This window comes from Centroberyx gerrardi, chromosome 13 (genome assembly GCF_048128805.1).
Source record: "Centroberyx gerrardi isolate f3 chromosome 13, fCenGer3.hap1.cur.20231027, whole genome shotgun sequence".
NCBI lineage: Eukaryota > Metazoa > Chordata > Actinopteri > Beryciformes > Berycidae > Centroberyx > Centroberyx gerrardi.
The window spans coordinates 15,946,836-15,965,944 of NC_136009.1; the positions used below are offsets into that span (position 1 = coordinate 15,946,836).

General features: G+C 41.5%; 1 protein-coding gene across 2 annotated transcripts in view; it reads left to right on the forward strand.

The window, feature by feature from the left end:
- Positions 1 to 243: 243 nt before the first annotated feature.
- The window catches only part of tnn (tenascin N), a 42,632-nt gene continuing 23,766 nt past the window's right edge, over positions 244 to 19,109 (forward strand). For both annotated transcript variants that reach the window (XM_078287685.1, XM_078287686.1), the window contains exons 1-8: positions 244 to 387; positions 7,432 to 7,629; positions 8,076 to 8,288; positions 8,737 to 9,111; positions 12,725 to 12,858; positions 13,760 to 13,889; positions 17,502 to 17,684; positions 18,062 to 18,151. In XM_078287685.1, coding sequence (XP_078143811.1) covers positions 7,434 to 7,629; positions 8,076 to 8,288; positions 8,737 to 9,111; positions 12,725 to 12,858; positions 13,760 to 13,889; positions 17,502 to 17,684; positions 18,062 to 18,151 — 1,321 coding nt within the window. In that variant the 5' untranslated portion in view covers positions 244 to 387; positions 7,432 to 7,433. The remainder of the gene's footprint in view (positions 388 to 7,431; positions 7,630 to 8,075; positions 8,289 to 8,736; positions 9,112 to 12,724; positions 12,859 to 13,759; positions 13,890 to 17,501; positions 17,685 to 18,061; positions 18,152 to 19,109) is intronic.

Genomic DNA, 19,109 nt, shown 5'->3' on the forward strand with positions numbered 1-19,109 from the left:
TGTGTGTGTGTGTGTCTGTGTGTGTGTGTGTGCCTGTGTGCGTGTGTGTGTTTACAAAGGGATTAACTCCAGAAAAAAGAAGGGAATGCTCCTCATTATCTCTCTCTTCTACTCTCCCTCTCCCTTTTCATTCCATCACTTGAGGAAAGGAGGAGAGGAGACACTCCCAAACTAACTGCCCATTGGCCTATAGGCATTTAGGAGAGGTTTTAACAATTGGAGGGAGGGAGGGAGAGAGAGAAAGAGAGAGCCACTGGTAGTGCAGGGGTCTTCAAATCACTGGCCTTAGCCGTTCAACAGGTGGCAGAGGGAGAGCAACAGAGAGAGAGAGAGAGAGAGAGGGGAGAAAAGAGGAGAGAGAGAGACAATTAAAGAAAAACTGCAAGGGTAAGGCAACTTTTTAATTTAGTCATTTCTCTCAGTGTTTTGTCATTGAGCTTGATACAATGCAATATCTTTATTTACTCAGTATTGGATATGCGTGAGAGACGTTATTAACCTAAAAAAAACTGTTGGTGTGCGACTGTTTTAGAAGTTTCATTTGTTATGTTTTGTCCAAAGCAATTAAATGTTTGAAATCATCGATTCTTACGAGAGTTTCTGACTAACTAAAAACCTCCATGAAGTCACCGGGAGTAGCGATTTAAAGTGAATTCCACATAATGTTTCGAACATTATTATTTACTATTTGGTCACTTTTATGGATTGTGAGGCTAGGATATGACACATCAGGATATATAGTAAATTAAAGCAATTTTCGATCCACATCAATAGAAAAACTGTGGTGCCAGTTGTTAATTCAGGGAGACGTCAAGCCCATCAGTTTCTGCTCTGCTCCCTTCTCTTGTTTATTTCTGCATGATCTCAAATGGTTATTTTGAAGGAAGCAATTACACTGCATTATTTCCTTCCCTTCGGCTATACCCTATCTTTCTCTCTCTGTTTCTGTCTTTCTCTCTCTCTCTTTCTCTCTCTCTGTCTCTCCCTGTCACACTCTAAATTCTGTCTTTCTCTCAGCTACTCTCCCTTTCTCGCTGTCCTCTCTAAACTCCATCTTTGTGTCTCTCAGCCCTCTTTCTTTCACTCTGTTCCTCTTTCATCCATTTCTTCCTCTCTCTCCCACACCTTCCTCTCTATCTTCATTGCTCTGATATGATGGATAGCAAGGCATGAATGTCCCCCCCCCCCCCCCCACCCTCACCCCCTTGTAATATAAACGACAATTAAAATCTACAACTTGAGAGCTGGTATTTATCATGTGTTTCAGGACTGGAGATTTTCTTATCTGAGATTGGCTTTGCCTTGCCGCTCTTTATTTATGAGAGAGTTTAGGAAATCCTGGTCAGTGATCATAGATCTGTACTCCAATTTTGGAAGGCTTGATGAATATTAGTTATTATAGAGATATGGCGTTACGGTCATGGTGTTTGATACATTGAATGAAGTTATTTGAGTGGTTGTAAGGTTTTGTTACTGTAGGTGTTCAGTATTTAAGTCCTTCATGACTTCTGGAGTCAAAAGAAATCAGCAAAAATTCTGTATATTGTATTCTTTGCATATGTGCATGTGAAATACAATGAAAATATCTTCACCTACATGTTTATGTGTGCGTGTGCATGTGTATTAGTGATCAGTCACTGTCTCACATAGCCATCATCAGCCTATCAATGACTGTACAGCTACAGAGAATAAAATAATAAATAAAAAGTGAATAGTAAAGCAGACTGTGACAGTACCTACAACAATTTTTCTAGGGATAAGGGGACATTTTCGAACTTGAAACTGATAACTGGTGCCACTAAAAATTTCACCAATATTGCATTAGTCCACAAAGTCAGTTTCTCTTGGCTTTCTCTGGCTGTGTTGGCTAGATTTCTACCAATGGGAGAAAGTTGTTTATATTATGATTCATATATTCCTTTGATGTGTCTTGTGGCAGTGCACCACCATCACGGCACCATCAAATTAACAGTCAAACAATAAAAATGATGATCTTATTTTTTTCTGTCAACAAACCTGCCAGCCCCACTTCCCTTTAAGAGAACATATTTTTTAGACATAATGACTATCTGCTGGTGTGTGATTCACACAGCGCTACCGATCCAGTAGATTTACCTTTAATGCTACTGTGCTGGCTCAGGGATTACACAGAAGCCCCGACCAAATGAACTACAGATGTAGGACCACAGCCATGCAGAACGAGAAAGAGAAAGAGAGAAAGAGAAGAGAGAGAGAGAGAGAGACCCACAACTCTGAGTGGGTGGCTTATAAAATGTGTTTGGATTGCATAACACGGAGCTGGATGGAAACCTCGCAACTCCAGTTACGGGTTATTGTTTTTTTTTTCATTTTCTTACTCAAATTGAAAATGTGCGTCGTCCTTCACGTGCTGAGTAGGTTCCATGACCCCGGGTCACGTGAAACCTACTCAAAACACATTTTTATTATTTCAAAAACCCACGGTTGTCTGAAATTAAGGTTATTTTATTAATCCATGGAAAAAATGGGTTAGGTTTTCATCTAACTGAGTGGAATGGGGTGTCTGTGACCCTGATGAAACCCCTTATCGAGGTCTCCTTGCAGTCTGGATGGCAGCGGGAGGCAGACAGAACCATGAAGATACGAGCTCCGTTCTCAGACGATAATTGCTTTCAGCTTCGTTCTCTTCATTTTCGTTTTCCCTCCTCTGCCTGCAAGCTGCTGCGAGGAAGGGGAAATTCAACAAACACCGCAGAGTTTGCAACCGCACATAAAGACAACGCAACCTGCAGTCCGAGCCCCTTCTTTTTTCCACCCTCTCCTCTCCTCTCCTCTCCTCTCCTCGTCCTCGGGCTTGTTGGTTTGGCCCAGCGAGGCTCGTCCTGAGCTGAAGCCTGCTGAAACAGTTGGCCTTTTGTCTGACGCTTAATGGCTCTCGAGAGAGGATGGGGCAACTGCACGCAGTCTGACCGAGCCTTCTTCTCCTGCCTCTTTCTGTTTCTGTCTTACTAATATACATTTTCCTCCCGCCGTTTCTCTCTCTGCTCTCTCTACCTGATGTTGATCGCATTCACAGTCTCACAAAATTCACAAAATGGGAGCACTCTTGATTCCTTTGTATCAGTTGTTTCATTAGTTGCTGGACCAATATCAATAGAGATGGTATTTAAAGAGTGATTTTTAGAAACACTCATACACGCGCACACACACACACACACACACGCACACACATACTAGCAGGTCTCACAGCTTGTCAACCAGCCGTCAGTGAAAGGTGTCTGTGGGACCAGACAGTATTGTCTCTAGGTGATTAAATTGGTGTTGTTACCTTTAGAGAAGTCCCTGTTAGCCATAAACTACAAGCTACGCACACATATGCACGCACACACATACTCACACACACACACACTCATGGGCACAATCACACTCACTGCTGTCCCCTTATAAAAGAGTGAACACACGTTACACATAGTCAACAAACTTTTTACAGGCTCATTGACATAGCTCTGCTTTGACAAGGAAAAGTTATTATCAGGAAGGAATTTTTAACTGTGTTTATGGTCATGTTGAATTTTACTTGAGTCCGTCTGAAAGCCAGGTTGAAATTCTATCTGAATGGACCATGTGCAGAGAGACAGTGTCCCCTGGACTGAAGACATTCTGTTTTCCCACTTTATCCCACAGTCCAATGCACATTCAGCATTTTAGAATTTGCTACAGTGGCTAATGACAGTCAAATGCCTGATTTGATTTGGAGTGTGCTGGGAAATGATGCCAAACCAAGGGTTCACTTTAAGCATTGGAGAAAATACAATAAATCCCCCTTGTTTTCATAATAATGGAGCGGAAGCTCATCTTATCTCCTTTGTCTCATGACAGCCACTTTAAACCGGCAACATCAAATATTTCTGTGGTTCACAATCTGTCCATTCACCAGTCAACCCTCATCTGCTCCATCCACCCTAGAGGGGTATTTTATGCCATTACCTGGCATCTATAATCATCTGAGTCCGAGTTTTTTTTTTTTTTTTTTCAAGAATATGGATAATAATGTATATTACAGCGGTTCTCCTCCACCCAGAAATGTATAGGCCATTTAGGAGACTTGATACATTGGCAAAATGAGCCACTGCTCTGATTGACTGTACTGGGGGTCCACCCCCCTTCTCAAGCCCTGATTGGTTGGTTTCACTTAGCAACATCTAAATGGCCTTAAGAGGTGACTATATGGTTAGCAACTATGATAAAATGGCAATGACTATATTTCAGCTTTTCACTGTTACTTCTGTACATCTGATCGCACTAAAATATGCCAAATAAATGGAAAATGCCACTCTCAATGATATCTCCCCTCTAATACCTCAGCCCCCATCCTCAACCCTGTCCATCCATCCACTATCTATCCATCAATCTATCCATCTATCCGTCCAGCCTTCCATCCATCCATCTCTCACTAAGCCCCATTCCTACTTCTCAAATCTGACTATCCCACTTCCCTCTTTTCCTCATTTCCTCTATCCATTTATCCCTCCATCGGTCCCTCTCTCCCACACCAGGACATTCTTAGCAGCCCTCTGCTATGCTTGGAAGGTCACGGTGCTATCTCCTCCAAGAGAAATAAGAAAAGGACTTGAAAATGGCGAGCATCAAATAAAAGCCTGACAGGGAGCTATAAACATACTCGTTAAGCATCACTGCGCGCCAGCACTCTGTGCCATTCCACACGGCTAGTATACTGTCTATAATGTGGCTTACTGCTAGTCTGTCATTGATTCACACTCTCTCCATCATTCTCTCTCTCACTCACTCTACCTCTCTCACTCTCCATCTCTCTCTCGCTCTCTCTCTTCCGCTCTCTGGTTTGCCCTCCTAACATATGTCCTGGCCATTGATAAAACACCTATTAAAGTCTAATTTAGTGCCACCACATAGGGTCAAGAGGGCGTTTAAAGCAATTTGTCGGTGATGTCATAACCTGGATCTCCACCACTCTCCGACCTCAAGCTTTTTTACTAGCAGAAATGGAATAGACAGCTAAAATAAGCAAACAAGGTCAGGCATATTGAGTTTGGACAACTTAGACACAGTTCATGGTAATTACATGTCTAATCGTCTCCCACAAAAAATGACTCTGGAACATTGCGAATTACACAGCTGCTTGAATTACGTCCTGCGTAAATCGTCGGAAGGAAGCTTTTTAAGCCAAGGTTTATTTTACTGAAAACAAATTGCGTCCGATTGTGTAAGTGAAGGAGCTTAATTTCCACGTTAGACATTTAAAATGCCAAACATTCAAGTCCTTTCCATACCACTCTGAATGTCAGGTATTCTTGCGTACTTAAGCTCCCTGCTGAGAAGCTCTGTTAATCTGATAATAGTATCATTACGGTGACTGGAAGATTTGCAGGTTTCAGGTCGACTTGTTGACATTTTAATGTTCTGGCCACTGCTCACGCAGTGTCCAGTGGGATCTTCAGGATCTGTTTCTCTCTACATTTTTTCTACTTTCTCCATCTGCTTTCTTCGTCTTTGATGCTCAATGAGCCATGTTTTGATTTCAGGATTTCCAACTGGCTAATTTCTCCTCCTCAGAAAGTAAGTTGAAAGCTGTGTTAGGTTCACAAACTGAGAAAACAGCTCAGTGTTAACAGATACAAATATGTTATCCAGCTTTTATAGTTGCTAAAGTGATGTCCAGCAAAAACATAACATTTGTTTTGTGCAAAAAACAGGAAAAAAAGGAATTTCCTGCTATGATTCTGAGGAAAGGCTTTCTTGGATCCAAACATCATCAATAAATCCAAGTCTGTAATAAATTCAAGACGTCATAGACATTAATAGATCATGGACTCAAGCTAATATATATTTCTGTTTCTATCTACTATGGTTATCTATACAGTAAAGTAACACATTTTTGCAGTGCATGCATATTCAATTGACCAACACCATTTCAAACTAATCCAACCTTAAAGCAAGTATGCTATATTACTATGCAGTTTTCCAGTTGTTAAGCATCACAGTGGGGGCCCCCATCCATTTTATTACTAGGGTTAAAGTCGTTCTATTAGAGGTTTTCTGTTTCCATAGACCACACAAGTTCAGGACAGTTAGACCAGAAGTTCCCTCTGCTACCGATCTATTTAAACACTTTTACACCAGAATGTTTAATACTGATTCTAATACTTGGTGAACGAATCACTTTTTCTCTTCACCTCTGTGATTTTTGAGGTGAAAAAAAAGTCTGAAAGAGCCTTTTGAAAGCTATATCAGGCCTGCTATTTTAAAAGCATGTAATTTGGCTTTCCTGGGGAAGCCGCAGTGAGGATTTTCGGTCATACAGTATGACATCACTGTCATTAAACACAATGACATCATCACTGAGGACAAAGTTCCGTGCTCCTTGAAGTTCCTGAACGCCTGACTGAGCACAATTAATGGTTTGGAGCAAAAGGGCTTCTGGCAAAGTGATGACTGCTCACTTTCTGCTGCCCTTCTGTGGCGTGGGAACGTCACACACACACACACACACACACACACACACACACGACAGTGACATAATGGTTCAGGTTTCCCCAGTTTAAATATACAGTAGCCTGCCCCACTGAATGTAATGTAACTTATTCATCATCCAGATAGTATTTCTGTCTTCAGCTCCCTATAAAACAGTGACTGGACCCATAATTGGGCAGCAGGGTAGGGCGACCTTCTTTAAAGGGGTTCATTCCACCATGACAGCAAGCATCTGCCATGCTGAAGAGTCAGTATCACAAAAAAGTTCGTCAAGTTCATGCTAAAAATGCCATCTCTAAGAAAATCTATAAACCTACAGTGAAATTTGAAAGAAATGATGAAGGGGGAAACATTTAACCATCTCTAAATGAAGCCTTGTCTCATGCCACCCTGTCTAAGAGACTGGGAATTGAAATTGGTAACTACTAACAACTCAGTCAGCAGTGAGGAGGTTGATTATGTCCTGATTGGTGCACCCCCTTTTCAAAAATGACAAATCTGTGTCTGGGTCACTTCTTCCACCACAAAAGAGAATATTTGGCCAATACCACTGTTTAAATTCAAACATCCCCAAACAGTGCCACATCAGACTGGAGCAAATATGATTGAATGAAGTTGAAAGACAGCTCTAGTTTGCTAAGCTACACTATACTCAGGCAATATATTTAAATATTTGTGTGGTGTGTGGTGTGTGTGTGTGTGTGTGTGTGTGTGTGTGTGTATGTGAGCAGTGTGTAGATGTGTAGATGCTGTGTATATGCCTATATTAGACAAATGTATTAGCTAAAATTAGATTGAGAATACTTTGTGAACATTTTTGAGCATCGCCTGTCTGTCTTGTGTGCGTTGCATGTGTCTCTTGGAGGTTTATGTTATAAAAGAACATTAATAAATGTTTATGTAAATGAACAATAACCTCTCTGCTCTTATCTCTTCCTCCAGCCATGACCACTAGACTCCTCTGGAGGGCCCTGTGCCTGTTGGCCCTGCTCTGCACCATCTCACGCCTCAGCTCTGCCGACAGCCACCCGGCCTCCTCAGCCCCCGAGAAGGGAGTCACCTTCAGCCACGTCTATAAAATCGACATCCCTGGGAGCTCCAGCTGTAAACTAGAGAGCCTGCCATCCCAGGACGATGCAGGTTAATATGAGAATAAAAAACGAGAGTGAGAATGCAAATGAGAATGAGTATGGCCAAGAGTAAGAATATGAGAATGACTATTTACATATACTCCTACTGCTGCTTTATGTATACAGGAAGTTGTTATGAGAAACATATTTGGATGTGGGAAATAATCAGAATAAAAATAACATGATAAGTGAAGTGGAAATGCTTTTTGTGAGACATGATGGTGAGAATTAAAGTGTTCTTTTTCACGGAGATTGACAACCAGAAACAGAATCAACTTACATGTAAGGATCATTATGTAGAGATAATATAGCTTGGTGTTAGAAATACTCATATTCGTTACATATTTTACCCAATACATGTAAATTTCTTTATGTTTATGCAATAGTTTATGCAATATTGGAACCTATTACAGTATATGTGGTAATCAACAGGTTGAATTTTGTTGTATTTTATAGGTGTGCAGACAGGTGTAGAGAGCACAACCTCTGTGGATGGAGAGAACGACATCGTCTTCAGACACAACATCAGGCTGCAGACTCCCAAGTGTGACTGTGGCGAGTCAGAGAGCTTCAAGTCTCTGCTGTACAGAGTCAACGGGCTGGAGGAAGAAGTCAACTATCTGAAGACCCAGTGTACTCAGGGATGCTGCGGGACAGGCGGTGCCGCAGGTAGGCTGTCACACCATAATAGGATTGTCTGTATACACAAATTATAATTAGTTTGTTTGCTAATTGGTTAATTAAGCAGAATTTGTAAATGTTTGCATGAATTATTGTATGAAGTGCTGGTGTTTTCAGGGATGAGATGGGAAAGAAGGAGCAGCAGGTAATTTGATGTTACAGTATAGCTTGATAACATTATGTATTATGATTGTTGATCAATGAGTTGGAGAAGGTCAACTTTTTACCCAGTGTTCACAAGGTCAAAAAGTGGCAAGGGGATGTTGCAGGAAACACAGATCTATCTATCTATCTATCTATCTATCTATCTATCTATCTATCTATCTATCTATCTATATATCTATATCTATATATCTATCTATCTATCTACTTACCTACCTACCTACCTACCTATCTACCACACATTAGACACCTCTAATTCCTCCCCTCTTCCAAGGTGTGGACACAAGCTGTAGCGGCCACGGCACCTACCAACACGACACGTGCAGCTGCCTCTGTGACCCGGGATGGGAAGGGCCGGACTGCTCCGTGTCCTCCTGCCCCGACGAGTGCAACGACAACGGCCGGTGCGTGGATGGGAAGTGCGTGTGCCACCAGGGCTACACGGGACACGACTGCAGCCAGCTGCTGTGTCCGGACAACTGCAATGACAAGGGACACTGCGTGGACGGGAAGTGCGTGTGCTTCCCGCACTTCACCGGCGAGGACTGCAGCGTGCAGCGGTGTCCCAACGACTGCATCGGTAACGGCCGCTGTGTGGACGGCCGGTGCATCTGCGACGAAGGGTTTTATGGGGATGACTGTTCACTGGGTAAGCTGGTTCAAATACAAAATAAGACAAACTTCTATGTAAAAAAAAAAAAAAAAAAAAAAGTTAAAACATCCCTGGGAATCACTGCTCACTGGGTAGGCCATATTATTAAGTTTTAAGTAGAATTTGTAGAGTGCATTAAATGTATTAACTTTATAATTCATGGATAGATGAGGTAAAAAAGACAATAAAGCTGAGCCCCAGCGGTGATATGAATATTCTTATGACTATGATTCTCAGGACGTTTTATGGCAATATGAATGGGAAATTCAGCCAGAAAATATGACCATCAGTAAATTTTCCAGTCATTTTGTTCCTTCCAGACAGCTATGTCCATATTCATTTTGTCTCTGTTAGCAACTCTTATCCCAGCTGCCAGCAACACTTTCTATCAGCTTTTGATGAGTTCTGTAGAGATGACTGGGTAAGCATATGTTGCCCTGATCTCGTGTGGGTAAATTATATATATATGGGGTGCAGTGTCATAACTTTTATGGCCCAGAATTACATTTAGGTGAGTCTGTGTGTCTCGTGAGATTTAAAATTCACAAGTCACCACTTTATTTCCAGGCACCTCTGTTGACTCTGTTGGCAACAAGCGGTGAATATTGGCGTTATCGCACGGAAAACACAGATGCTGCAAGGAATTCTGGGACCCATAAAAAATATGACACTGGTCCCTACTGTCCAATTCACCTTCACATCATTTTGCCTTCATATAATTTAGTCAATATTTTTAGGACCTGCCTAAATAACTGAAGCCTTATAGCACCTAAAGTTATGGCAGTTATCCTAATGGCCACAGTGACCTACTACTGTGGAATTCAAAGCATCTCTCACACAGTTATTTTTGCTATAGCAGCTCACAGGACCGGATTAGTGGGCGACTCCCAAGACCTGTGTTAGCAACTACGGGCCTCCTGACAATTTATCAGGCGCATAATACCACAGGGATATAAGAACACCCTCTGGTCTTTTGGGTCTCCCTGTAGCTTTGGCCCTCTTGAATAATCACCACCTTGCCTGCTAAACTCACAGCACCCCAGGTACTGTTACTGCACCACCTAGGGAGCGCGGTGCCACTTTGCACTTTGCAGCACTTTAAGCACAGGCGAGCAGAAAAATGAGCAGCGGCCCAGCACTGACAGCTTAACGCAGTGAGTTCACACTTGGCGATTGTGACAGTAATTGCTAAAAGCTTGAGAGATCTTGGCTATTTGGCTGCAAGTAAATGGCTCTGAATGTTTCACTTTGTCAAAGTCCAAGTCTATTTGGCCCCAGACGAAGGGAGAGACGCTCACCAGACTATTTTCAAATAATCTCCTATGGCGACATCCCTGTCTATGTTTCTCTTCTACTGCATTTAACCCAGCAAGGCACATACTTCAAAGCTGGGGATTTTCAACCGCTTCATCATGGGAATCATAAAACCTTGTTGCAGCTTTTGTTGTATGCAGATCCACCAAAAGAAGGCCCACAACCCATTTCAGGTCCTGACCCATAGTTTGAGAGACTAGAGCAGAGTGTACAGTCTGCACGGTAGCAGGTCAGCTATCCCAAACCTCCTGATGGAGGTTTAGGTTCTTCTGGCTGTGTTTGCTCTGCAGAGGTAAAGGGTTCGAGACAGATTTACAGCTGCGTGTGTAGGAGCTGTTGAATGGATTCCAACAATAGCAGTGGCACCGTGTCAGAGGAAAAGAGAGGGAGGACGGGAGAGTGGGAGGTAGGAAAAAGATAGATTGTGTTGATTTTAGGTGTTAGCGAAAATAGTAGTAATAAGCACCAGGAGAAGAAAAAGTGCAAAAGCAAAACAGTCAAGACATTCTTTGTTTTATGTGGCCAGCGTCCATTTCAACACCTGGTTGATGGACGTCAATCTGCTCCCAAGGTGATGACATTAATATGATTCTTGAAGTGATGCTTTAAAATTTACATCAGGCCTAATGCGCTTTCACTTCATGCCATTGACATTAGCAATGTAGCTCTAATGTTATTATCCAATGGCAAATATCAAAGGCAGATGTCATGGTTTTGAACTCAGTGGTGCTTTAACAATAGTAGTATTTTTTAGCCTGAACTCTTGCCTGTGTGTAATTTCATAGCAATTTCATGATGATAAATAGTAAGAGGACAGTTTAGTGCCAAATCTAACTGGGATTATATGGGTAAGATTAAACTGAGGGAACCGAGTGATTTTTTTAGAGCCAGATCAACACAGTGCAGACGCTTTGGATTTAATGTTGTTACTGTAGGCTTTCTGACTGTCTCCAAATAGTTTTCTTTCAATTAAAAGGCACATTCAAAGACAAAATGATTAATGCAGGTTGCTTTATCAATGTAGGATTACAACATGAAGTTAACTGGGTCTGTGTGTGTGATTTGTCTCAAATGACTTTATTGAAATGTCTGATATTAAAATCAATGCTGGGATGCGAGACTTTATAAAAAGAATCCATGATACAGAGGAAATAATAAAAAAAACAAAAACAGAATATGACTTGATTGAATTCCCATTCCATGTGGCCCGACAACGTTAACACAATACTGCTGTTTCCTTGGCTGCATATTTACACCCTGCCTTTTTTTTATGAGGTCCAAATATAACTCTTTTCAGACAGTAATGTTCTCCTTCAAAATGTTTTTCTATCACTTTCAATCAGAGAAGACACAAATTTCCGTCTGCTTGGTCTTTTTCCGATCTTTATATGTTAATTTATTCGTCCCGACGGCTGTTCTGAAATGTTATTTAAAGTTAAAGATTGTTGCTAGTCGTGCCTAGAGTAGCAACAGGGGTATTAACTGCTACTGGGTGGAAAAGCTCCTGCTAAATTTGAGGAAAACATTAAGCTTCCTGACTTTGCCTTGTGGAACAACGTCCAAACCTGATGTGAATTCCTTGCCGGTTAAAGTGATGGTGGACTCCTTTAGCACCCACTTCACATTTTTCCCCTAAAGTATCCTACTGTTTCTTCTTTCTACTTTGCTTTAGTTCTTTGAATTCACCATCTACCATTTATTTCCTCGCACCACAGAAAATACCTCTCACTCGTGGAAAGCCCGACTCCCCAACACTGCTGACTTGCTGTCTCCTGTCTCTTGGCTCATGTTTTGTTATTGTACTCCCCCCCTGGTTATATACCTTCTTATTCGCCCCCCTACCATATTTTTTCCATCATCTCAATTGAAAGACTCTGGCCTTGTATCGCACTGTAACCACAGAAAAGCAATATCTTTTCCCGATTTCCATCTCAGGTTTGGGAAGAAACCTCATAGTTCAAAACAGTGCTTTTCTTTGGCCTCTCCTCTCTCACAGGGTGTAAGGGGGACAGGTAAAAAAGAGACCGGAGGCCTAAATGTGAATTTTCAGAGTGTGTGTAGGTGTGTTCTTTTTGCATTTAAGTGAATGTGTGTGAAGGTGTGCACATGTGCCTGAGGGGGATAGACGGAAAGATAGACAGAGAGATAGGGAAATGGAGAACAGTCAAGAAAGCAATAGAAAGAATAGATCATATCACAAAGTTATTATATCACAGCCTCTCTCTCTCTCTCTCTCTCTCTCTCTCTCTCTTTCTCTCTCTCTCTCTCTCTCTCTCTCTCTCTCTCTTTCTCTCAGTCCTGGGCCCTAAGGGTCTGCAGTTGGTCCGGGTGACTGATATCTCTCTCCTGGTGCAGTGGGAGTCTGTTCGCGGGGCGCAGTACTACGTTTTGACCCATCACCCCAAGGATGATGAGAGTTCCCTGGAGCAGGTATGTTTTTTTTTTTTTTTTTGTTATTTATCCACAAAAACAGTATGGGGCCACAATTCTTTTTAAAATGTTTAATTATTTTTTTTATTTATTCAAACAAACATCAATGATAGAGTGGAGCAAAACATTTAAAGCTGTATATACTAGGCAACTTTGCATGTTCGGGTACCAAATGGTAGTGAGAGATTGTTGGAAAACTGCTGGAATTATTGACCTTATTCCCATTTTGAATTTCCGTCACTCACCGTTTGTCATATAAAACTAGCGTTACTTCGACAAATAAGAGAGGATAGTAATCTTGGAAACACCTACAATGACTGCTTGAATTTAGCATGAAAGTTAGCTAGCTTTCTAGCTAGTTAGCTACTAGCTACAGTATATTACCGTATCCCTCTGCATTATTGAGATCCATTTGTTTTAATGTTTTTCAGTAGGGAATCTGATGAATGTTTTTGATTTCCGACGTTTGTAAGATGTGCATTTTACAACATAGCTGCATGGGCTGTACTTGCTCTGTGCGCGACAAGCGTGACATAAATTCAAATTGGCTAGCACCGCCACATGCTCATGTTTAGCAACCCAGCCTGTCTATTGTTGATTTATACCAAAGGATACCAAAGACGCAAAAGATTTAATGTGGTGAGTCCAGCTTTGCGCTTAAATTTTGATTCATCACTTTATGTGGGTGAAGAAGTTTTCCCGCCAGTGTCCATACCCGACACCAGCATTTAATTTAGGCAATGAATCTACTGCATCTGAATCAGGGGGAATGGGACACTATTGCAGCCTCAATTTGCAATTTAGGCTGATAGTGTATTTCTACAGTAAACTCTTGTCTAGTGCAGTTTTACAGCTCACTGATTGGTTTACTCGGCTCAACCTTTCTGCATCCTCAACCTAGGTGAGGGTGCCCAACACGGAGAACTCCTACCTGATCACTGGGCTGACTCCAGGCGTCACCTACATTGTCCAAGTATACGCCGTCATCAACAAAATCCAAAGTGAAGCGGACAGGATTGAAGCGACTACAGGTCAGGACAGACAGCTGCGATCAAGGCTGCTGAGTATAAACCTCAATGTGGCCTTAAAATGTGTGTTTTTTGATTAAATAAGCACTTTTCAGGATAGAGGCCACTACCGGTGAAAAGAAATGGGTAGAGTGGGTTATGTTGGCTTTAAATGCGTCAGTGGTTTAATGGGAGAAAAAGCAGATGTGACCTATGAAAGGTATGGGAGAGCGGCCAGGTGTGGCCCGAGGCCCGGTGGACTGAGGTTTTCTGTGGATTAAATGGCCACATTTTAGGTCAAATCTAGCCTTGAGAACAGGCATGAAAATAAATTAATGTCAAGTATTTTTAGCGAAGGGAGGTGTGACATGTTCTGGCTTAAAATGTGTGGAACATGCAGGTTAAACAACCACATTTTAGGGGAGAAATAAGCACCAGATATGAGAATAGGGATGTCAATTTTACTAGCCTTCCAGCTTGTTGCAACTATTTTTAAGCCCAGGATAGGGCCATGCAAAATTGTACTCAGTAGCCAAATCCTGAATGAGAATTAATGGATAAAGAATAGTAATGGCGGCCAAATGGAAACACCTCAGTTATTTTTATATTATCTCTTGAAAGACAGGCACATTACATGAAAAATGTGTGTAACATAAAATAAATATTCATGGTGTGATTGGATGGACAGTCAGTTCCACTCATGCTAAATGACTTACAATGTACTTGTGTCCCATGAGGCGAACACATTTTTTCTACATTTACATCTCCATCTACAGTTTATTCTGTTACGCAAATCCCAAGCCAAGAGGTAATGAACAAGCTGAAGCCTGTCATTACAAAGTGTTTCATTAAGCCCTGGTTTGTTTACCATTAAATTTAAAGGTAATTACATTAGTCTGTTTAATTACAAGGAAATGGCTCTGCGGATGTGTTTAATGGAAATCGGACGCATTCACAGATGGCAAAAGAGAGAGACATGAAGAGAAAGAGATTGCCAGACATGATTGGTGAAGATGAGAGAGAGAGAGAGAGAGAGAGAGAGAGAGAGAGAGAGAGAGAGATTGGGTTTAACTCTAATGTGTGGTTAGCCATGGAAAACCTCACAGAGCATGGCATTCCTCTATTGGCATGAGAAAGCAGCATCATCTGGCATCTGGTTGTGTGACGAACACGCAGCATGAGAGACATTTCTCTGGTCACATGCTTTTAAACTTCAAACAACGATCTGCTTCAAAAGGGGTTTTGAATGAATGTTTTTCTTCCCTGAGAAAAACACATAGCTGACATTTAGAATTGCTAACCCTTTTCATTTGGTATAATTTGTTTTGTTTTGGTTTGTTGGTACACTGTGTTTTGTCTGTGTTTTCATTGGACCTTCAGTACAGTCCAGTGGAAACACAAAGACAAAACACAGTGACAATGTGCAAAAAGTGCAAATGTTGACATCCCTACTGGCAATACCAACATCCTAAAGGTGCTTACCTGTACATACAAGCACATGCACTATACTGGATACACCTGGGACTGACAGTATCAGAAAGATAGGTTGCACAAAGGATTCTGTCTTGGTGGACTGGAACAATCCAGTCTCTCCTTTTGTCATGGAACATTATAACACTCTTTTACACTTTAAAAAGTTGTGAGGCATGGGCCAAAACATGAAAAAGAATCATTTGATAATATAATTTGGACTATCATTCTATTACATGCCATTGTATTCCATCAGTATATTACGAATATGATTACCTGCGATTGATTATTTTTCATTTATATATCAGATTAGCAATCGTTTAACACTAACATTATTATATTCACTCATTCACAATGTCTCTTTACCCTGACATGATAGCGACTGATCAATGATTATTCTATGCTGGTATTTATGTTAACATGCCTTAAACCCCATTATCTCTCCTGACATGTCAGTGATAAATGGTATCTGTGTAGCCTAGAGACAAGAGTCAGAACTAGGGCTGAAACGATTCCTCGAGAAACTCGAGTAACTCGATTACTAAAAATCATCGATGCAAATTCTTTGCATCGAAGCTTCGTTTAATCCATATAACTATATACACACTCAGTGTTTCGCACGGATGATTATTACTGTTGCACAACGCGCTGGAGAAAGAGAGAGAAAATAGCGAGCGGCGAAGAGAAGAGACAGGCCAGAGAAAACGACAGAAAGTGTCCAAAGTTTCGGATCCAGTGTTGCCAACTTGGCGACTTTGTCGCTAGACTTAGCGACTTTTCAGACCCCCCTGGTGACTTTATTTCTCAAAAGCGACTAGCGACAAATCTGCCGACTTTTTCTGACCATGGGAAGCAATGTTAATGTGTTGAATCCCAAAGCATTTGGCAATAAATTGGTTCGGCTGATGCCGGTTTTCTCTACTTGCTTGTCTAATCCAGAGAGGTCTGACGATCACAGCGCTTCCCACACACAGCGTAGCCCCCTCCCTCCACTGAGAGCAGGGACTGTAGGATAGGGTCCACTTGTAATTGCTACCGGCGTACGCCGAAACTGGCCGGGTGGGCGGAGTCAGCACTTAGTATTAAAACGGGATGAGATGAAGGCTAGTAAAGAATGCACGTTAATTATGGCTATATGTAATGGGTAGTTAAGAATGTAAATCAATATGGTGGCTAGTTATGATGTCCCTAAGTTAGCTAAGTTTTGCTCAAGAAAATAACCACAGAAAATAAAATGCTGCAGTCAATTTGTGAAAGCCTGAGCTTCATTCATGTTATTATTATGATAGTCACACACATACACACACACACACACACACACACACCCACACACACACACACACACACACACACCTACTCCCCTCACAGTGATGCATAAAATACCCCAGAAAGCAAAATATCAGGTGGTGTAAGTAGCAATTGGAGCCTAAAATGCACCAGTCCAATACAGCAGGTATATTCAGTTTAGTTTGATTGCAGTGAGTAGGGTCAGCAGGTGTAGGGCAACCCTTCAACATAGTAAATAAATGTACATTAGCCAGTCTTATGAACTTGTATGATATTTAGGCCTAGTAATAAATATCAATAATAATTATTATTTCACCTCGTTTTCAGTAAATCACAGTGTCGTATGGACAGCTTCGTGCGGACAGCTTTTCTCTTTTGTATATTTACTATTGCTCTTTAATAAAGCAAAAGTATTTCTTATCCGATTACTCGATTAATCGATGGAATAATCGGTAGAATACTCGATTACTAAAATAATCGATAGCTGCAGCCCTAGTCAGAACTAATGAGAGTAAGGACAATGTAGTATCCTTAATTTGGCAGAGAGAGCTTTGTCTCTATGGCAAATAATACCAATAGTCCAATATGTTTTTGTGGTATGCTCTTGAGAGCCAAAGGGTAAATCCTCTTTTGGCTTGACCCTGTCCCCCACAGGGAGGTCAGAGGTCAAGGTCAGCTATAGGACAGCAGCCCTGGAGCTGGTAGGGTTTCAGTGTCTAGCTCAAGGACATGTGGGGGCGGGGCGGGGCGGATGCCTGCCATCGCTGGGGTTTTAACCCGGGCGTTCCAGTTTACGAGTGGTGTCTCTACTTACTGTTCCACCTTGCTTCCCAATTATTAATGAGTTGTTAATGTCATGAACATTTTTATTCTTCCCAGATGTATCAGCTATTGACGATATCCAAGTTATTGGCCAGACGGAAGTCTCTATTCAGGTGGACTGGAAGAACCCAGAAGCTGAGGTGGACCACTTCAGGCTCACACACGTTGACCCAGCAGGACAGGAAGAGGAGCTGAACGTACAGAGCAGCCAGGAGGTCCGCACCAAACACACTATTGTGGGTAGGTCATGTAACAAGTGTGCACAGACATAAATACACACACACACATAAATATGCAGACACACACATGCGCACGCACAGACATACATACATACATACATACAATCCATTAAATTTATATCATATTATATCATATAAAATTTTATAAAAAGTTCAATTGAACAAATAAATTTGAGTATCATACATCACATCATATATCATATCACATCACAGATATGGGACAATTACCTCTCTTTTATTCTTACTTTAATGCATTTAAATAACAGACATTTTTTATGATAACATTCATTTATAATAGCACTTGAACAGGCTGCATTTCATGAATCTCTGCCATTTCTGAGGTTCGACTAAACGATGTGTCCACCTGTGTTTCTGCAGGTCTGCAGCCAGGAACAGAGTACCAGATCACAGTGCAGGCCATCAAAGGAGCCACTGAGGGAAAATCCTCCTCCGTCACCGGTGTCACGGGTCAGTGGCTCTACTTCAGTGTTCATGATCCATTTAAACCTAATGTGGTAATGTGCTGTTCAACAAGTGATGGTCTATCTAACTTTATCTAGTTATGTCAAGTAGGTGCACACACATTGACTGATACATGGTGTACATCGTCACTCGTCATACAGTATAAACAGCTGGTTGTCTGAATTGGGTAACACTTTTGATTAGAGCGATATATAGTAAGTAAACGTGAGTAAATTCAGGTTCAGATCAGCCACTTGCAGAAATGAAACACATGAAGCAACAGCTAGGATATTCATATTCCAGACCATTTTGAGTTGGATTCGGCATCAAAGACGCCTCCTATCCCGTGTCAAACCATCTACAATTCCACAGTGGTCAGAACTTAATAGAAAACACACATAATCTGTCACATACAATATTGACATACCATATGACACAACCTGGTATTACCTTTCACACACAGCCAATGATGATAGCATAATGAATACAGCCAGCAAGAGGCTATGATTGTGGGTTAATGATGGAGGGCCAGAATTTACGGCTTAATAATCTGGACAGGTTATAATGGCTGTGGTGAACATGGTCATTGAGGAGAAACATGATATCAATTGTGTAACCACTCAGAGATCCACCATGATGATTGAGGTGAGTACGGTCCATAATTTACCGAATCCATCTGGTGCTGTTGAGGTATAGCGGCGAGGCAGTGAGTTATCCTTATTTGGTCTAACCGTGAGTTGGACTGCTTTCAGGACGTGAGGAGGAATTCATTGAAAAGCTTCACTTTAACAGCTGGTCTGGACAGACAGTCACTTATATTCTTATTATCTGACTGACTGTTATAAATGATCCATAATGGCATGATAGGTCTTCAGCTACTCCCATTACTCTTCTCTTTTGTGCTCTCTGTTATTTTCTATCTGTCTCTGACTCTCTCTCTCTCTCTCTCTCTCTCTCTCTCTCT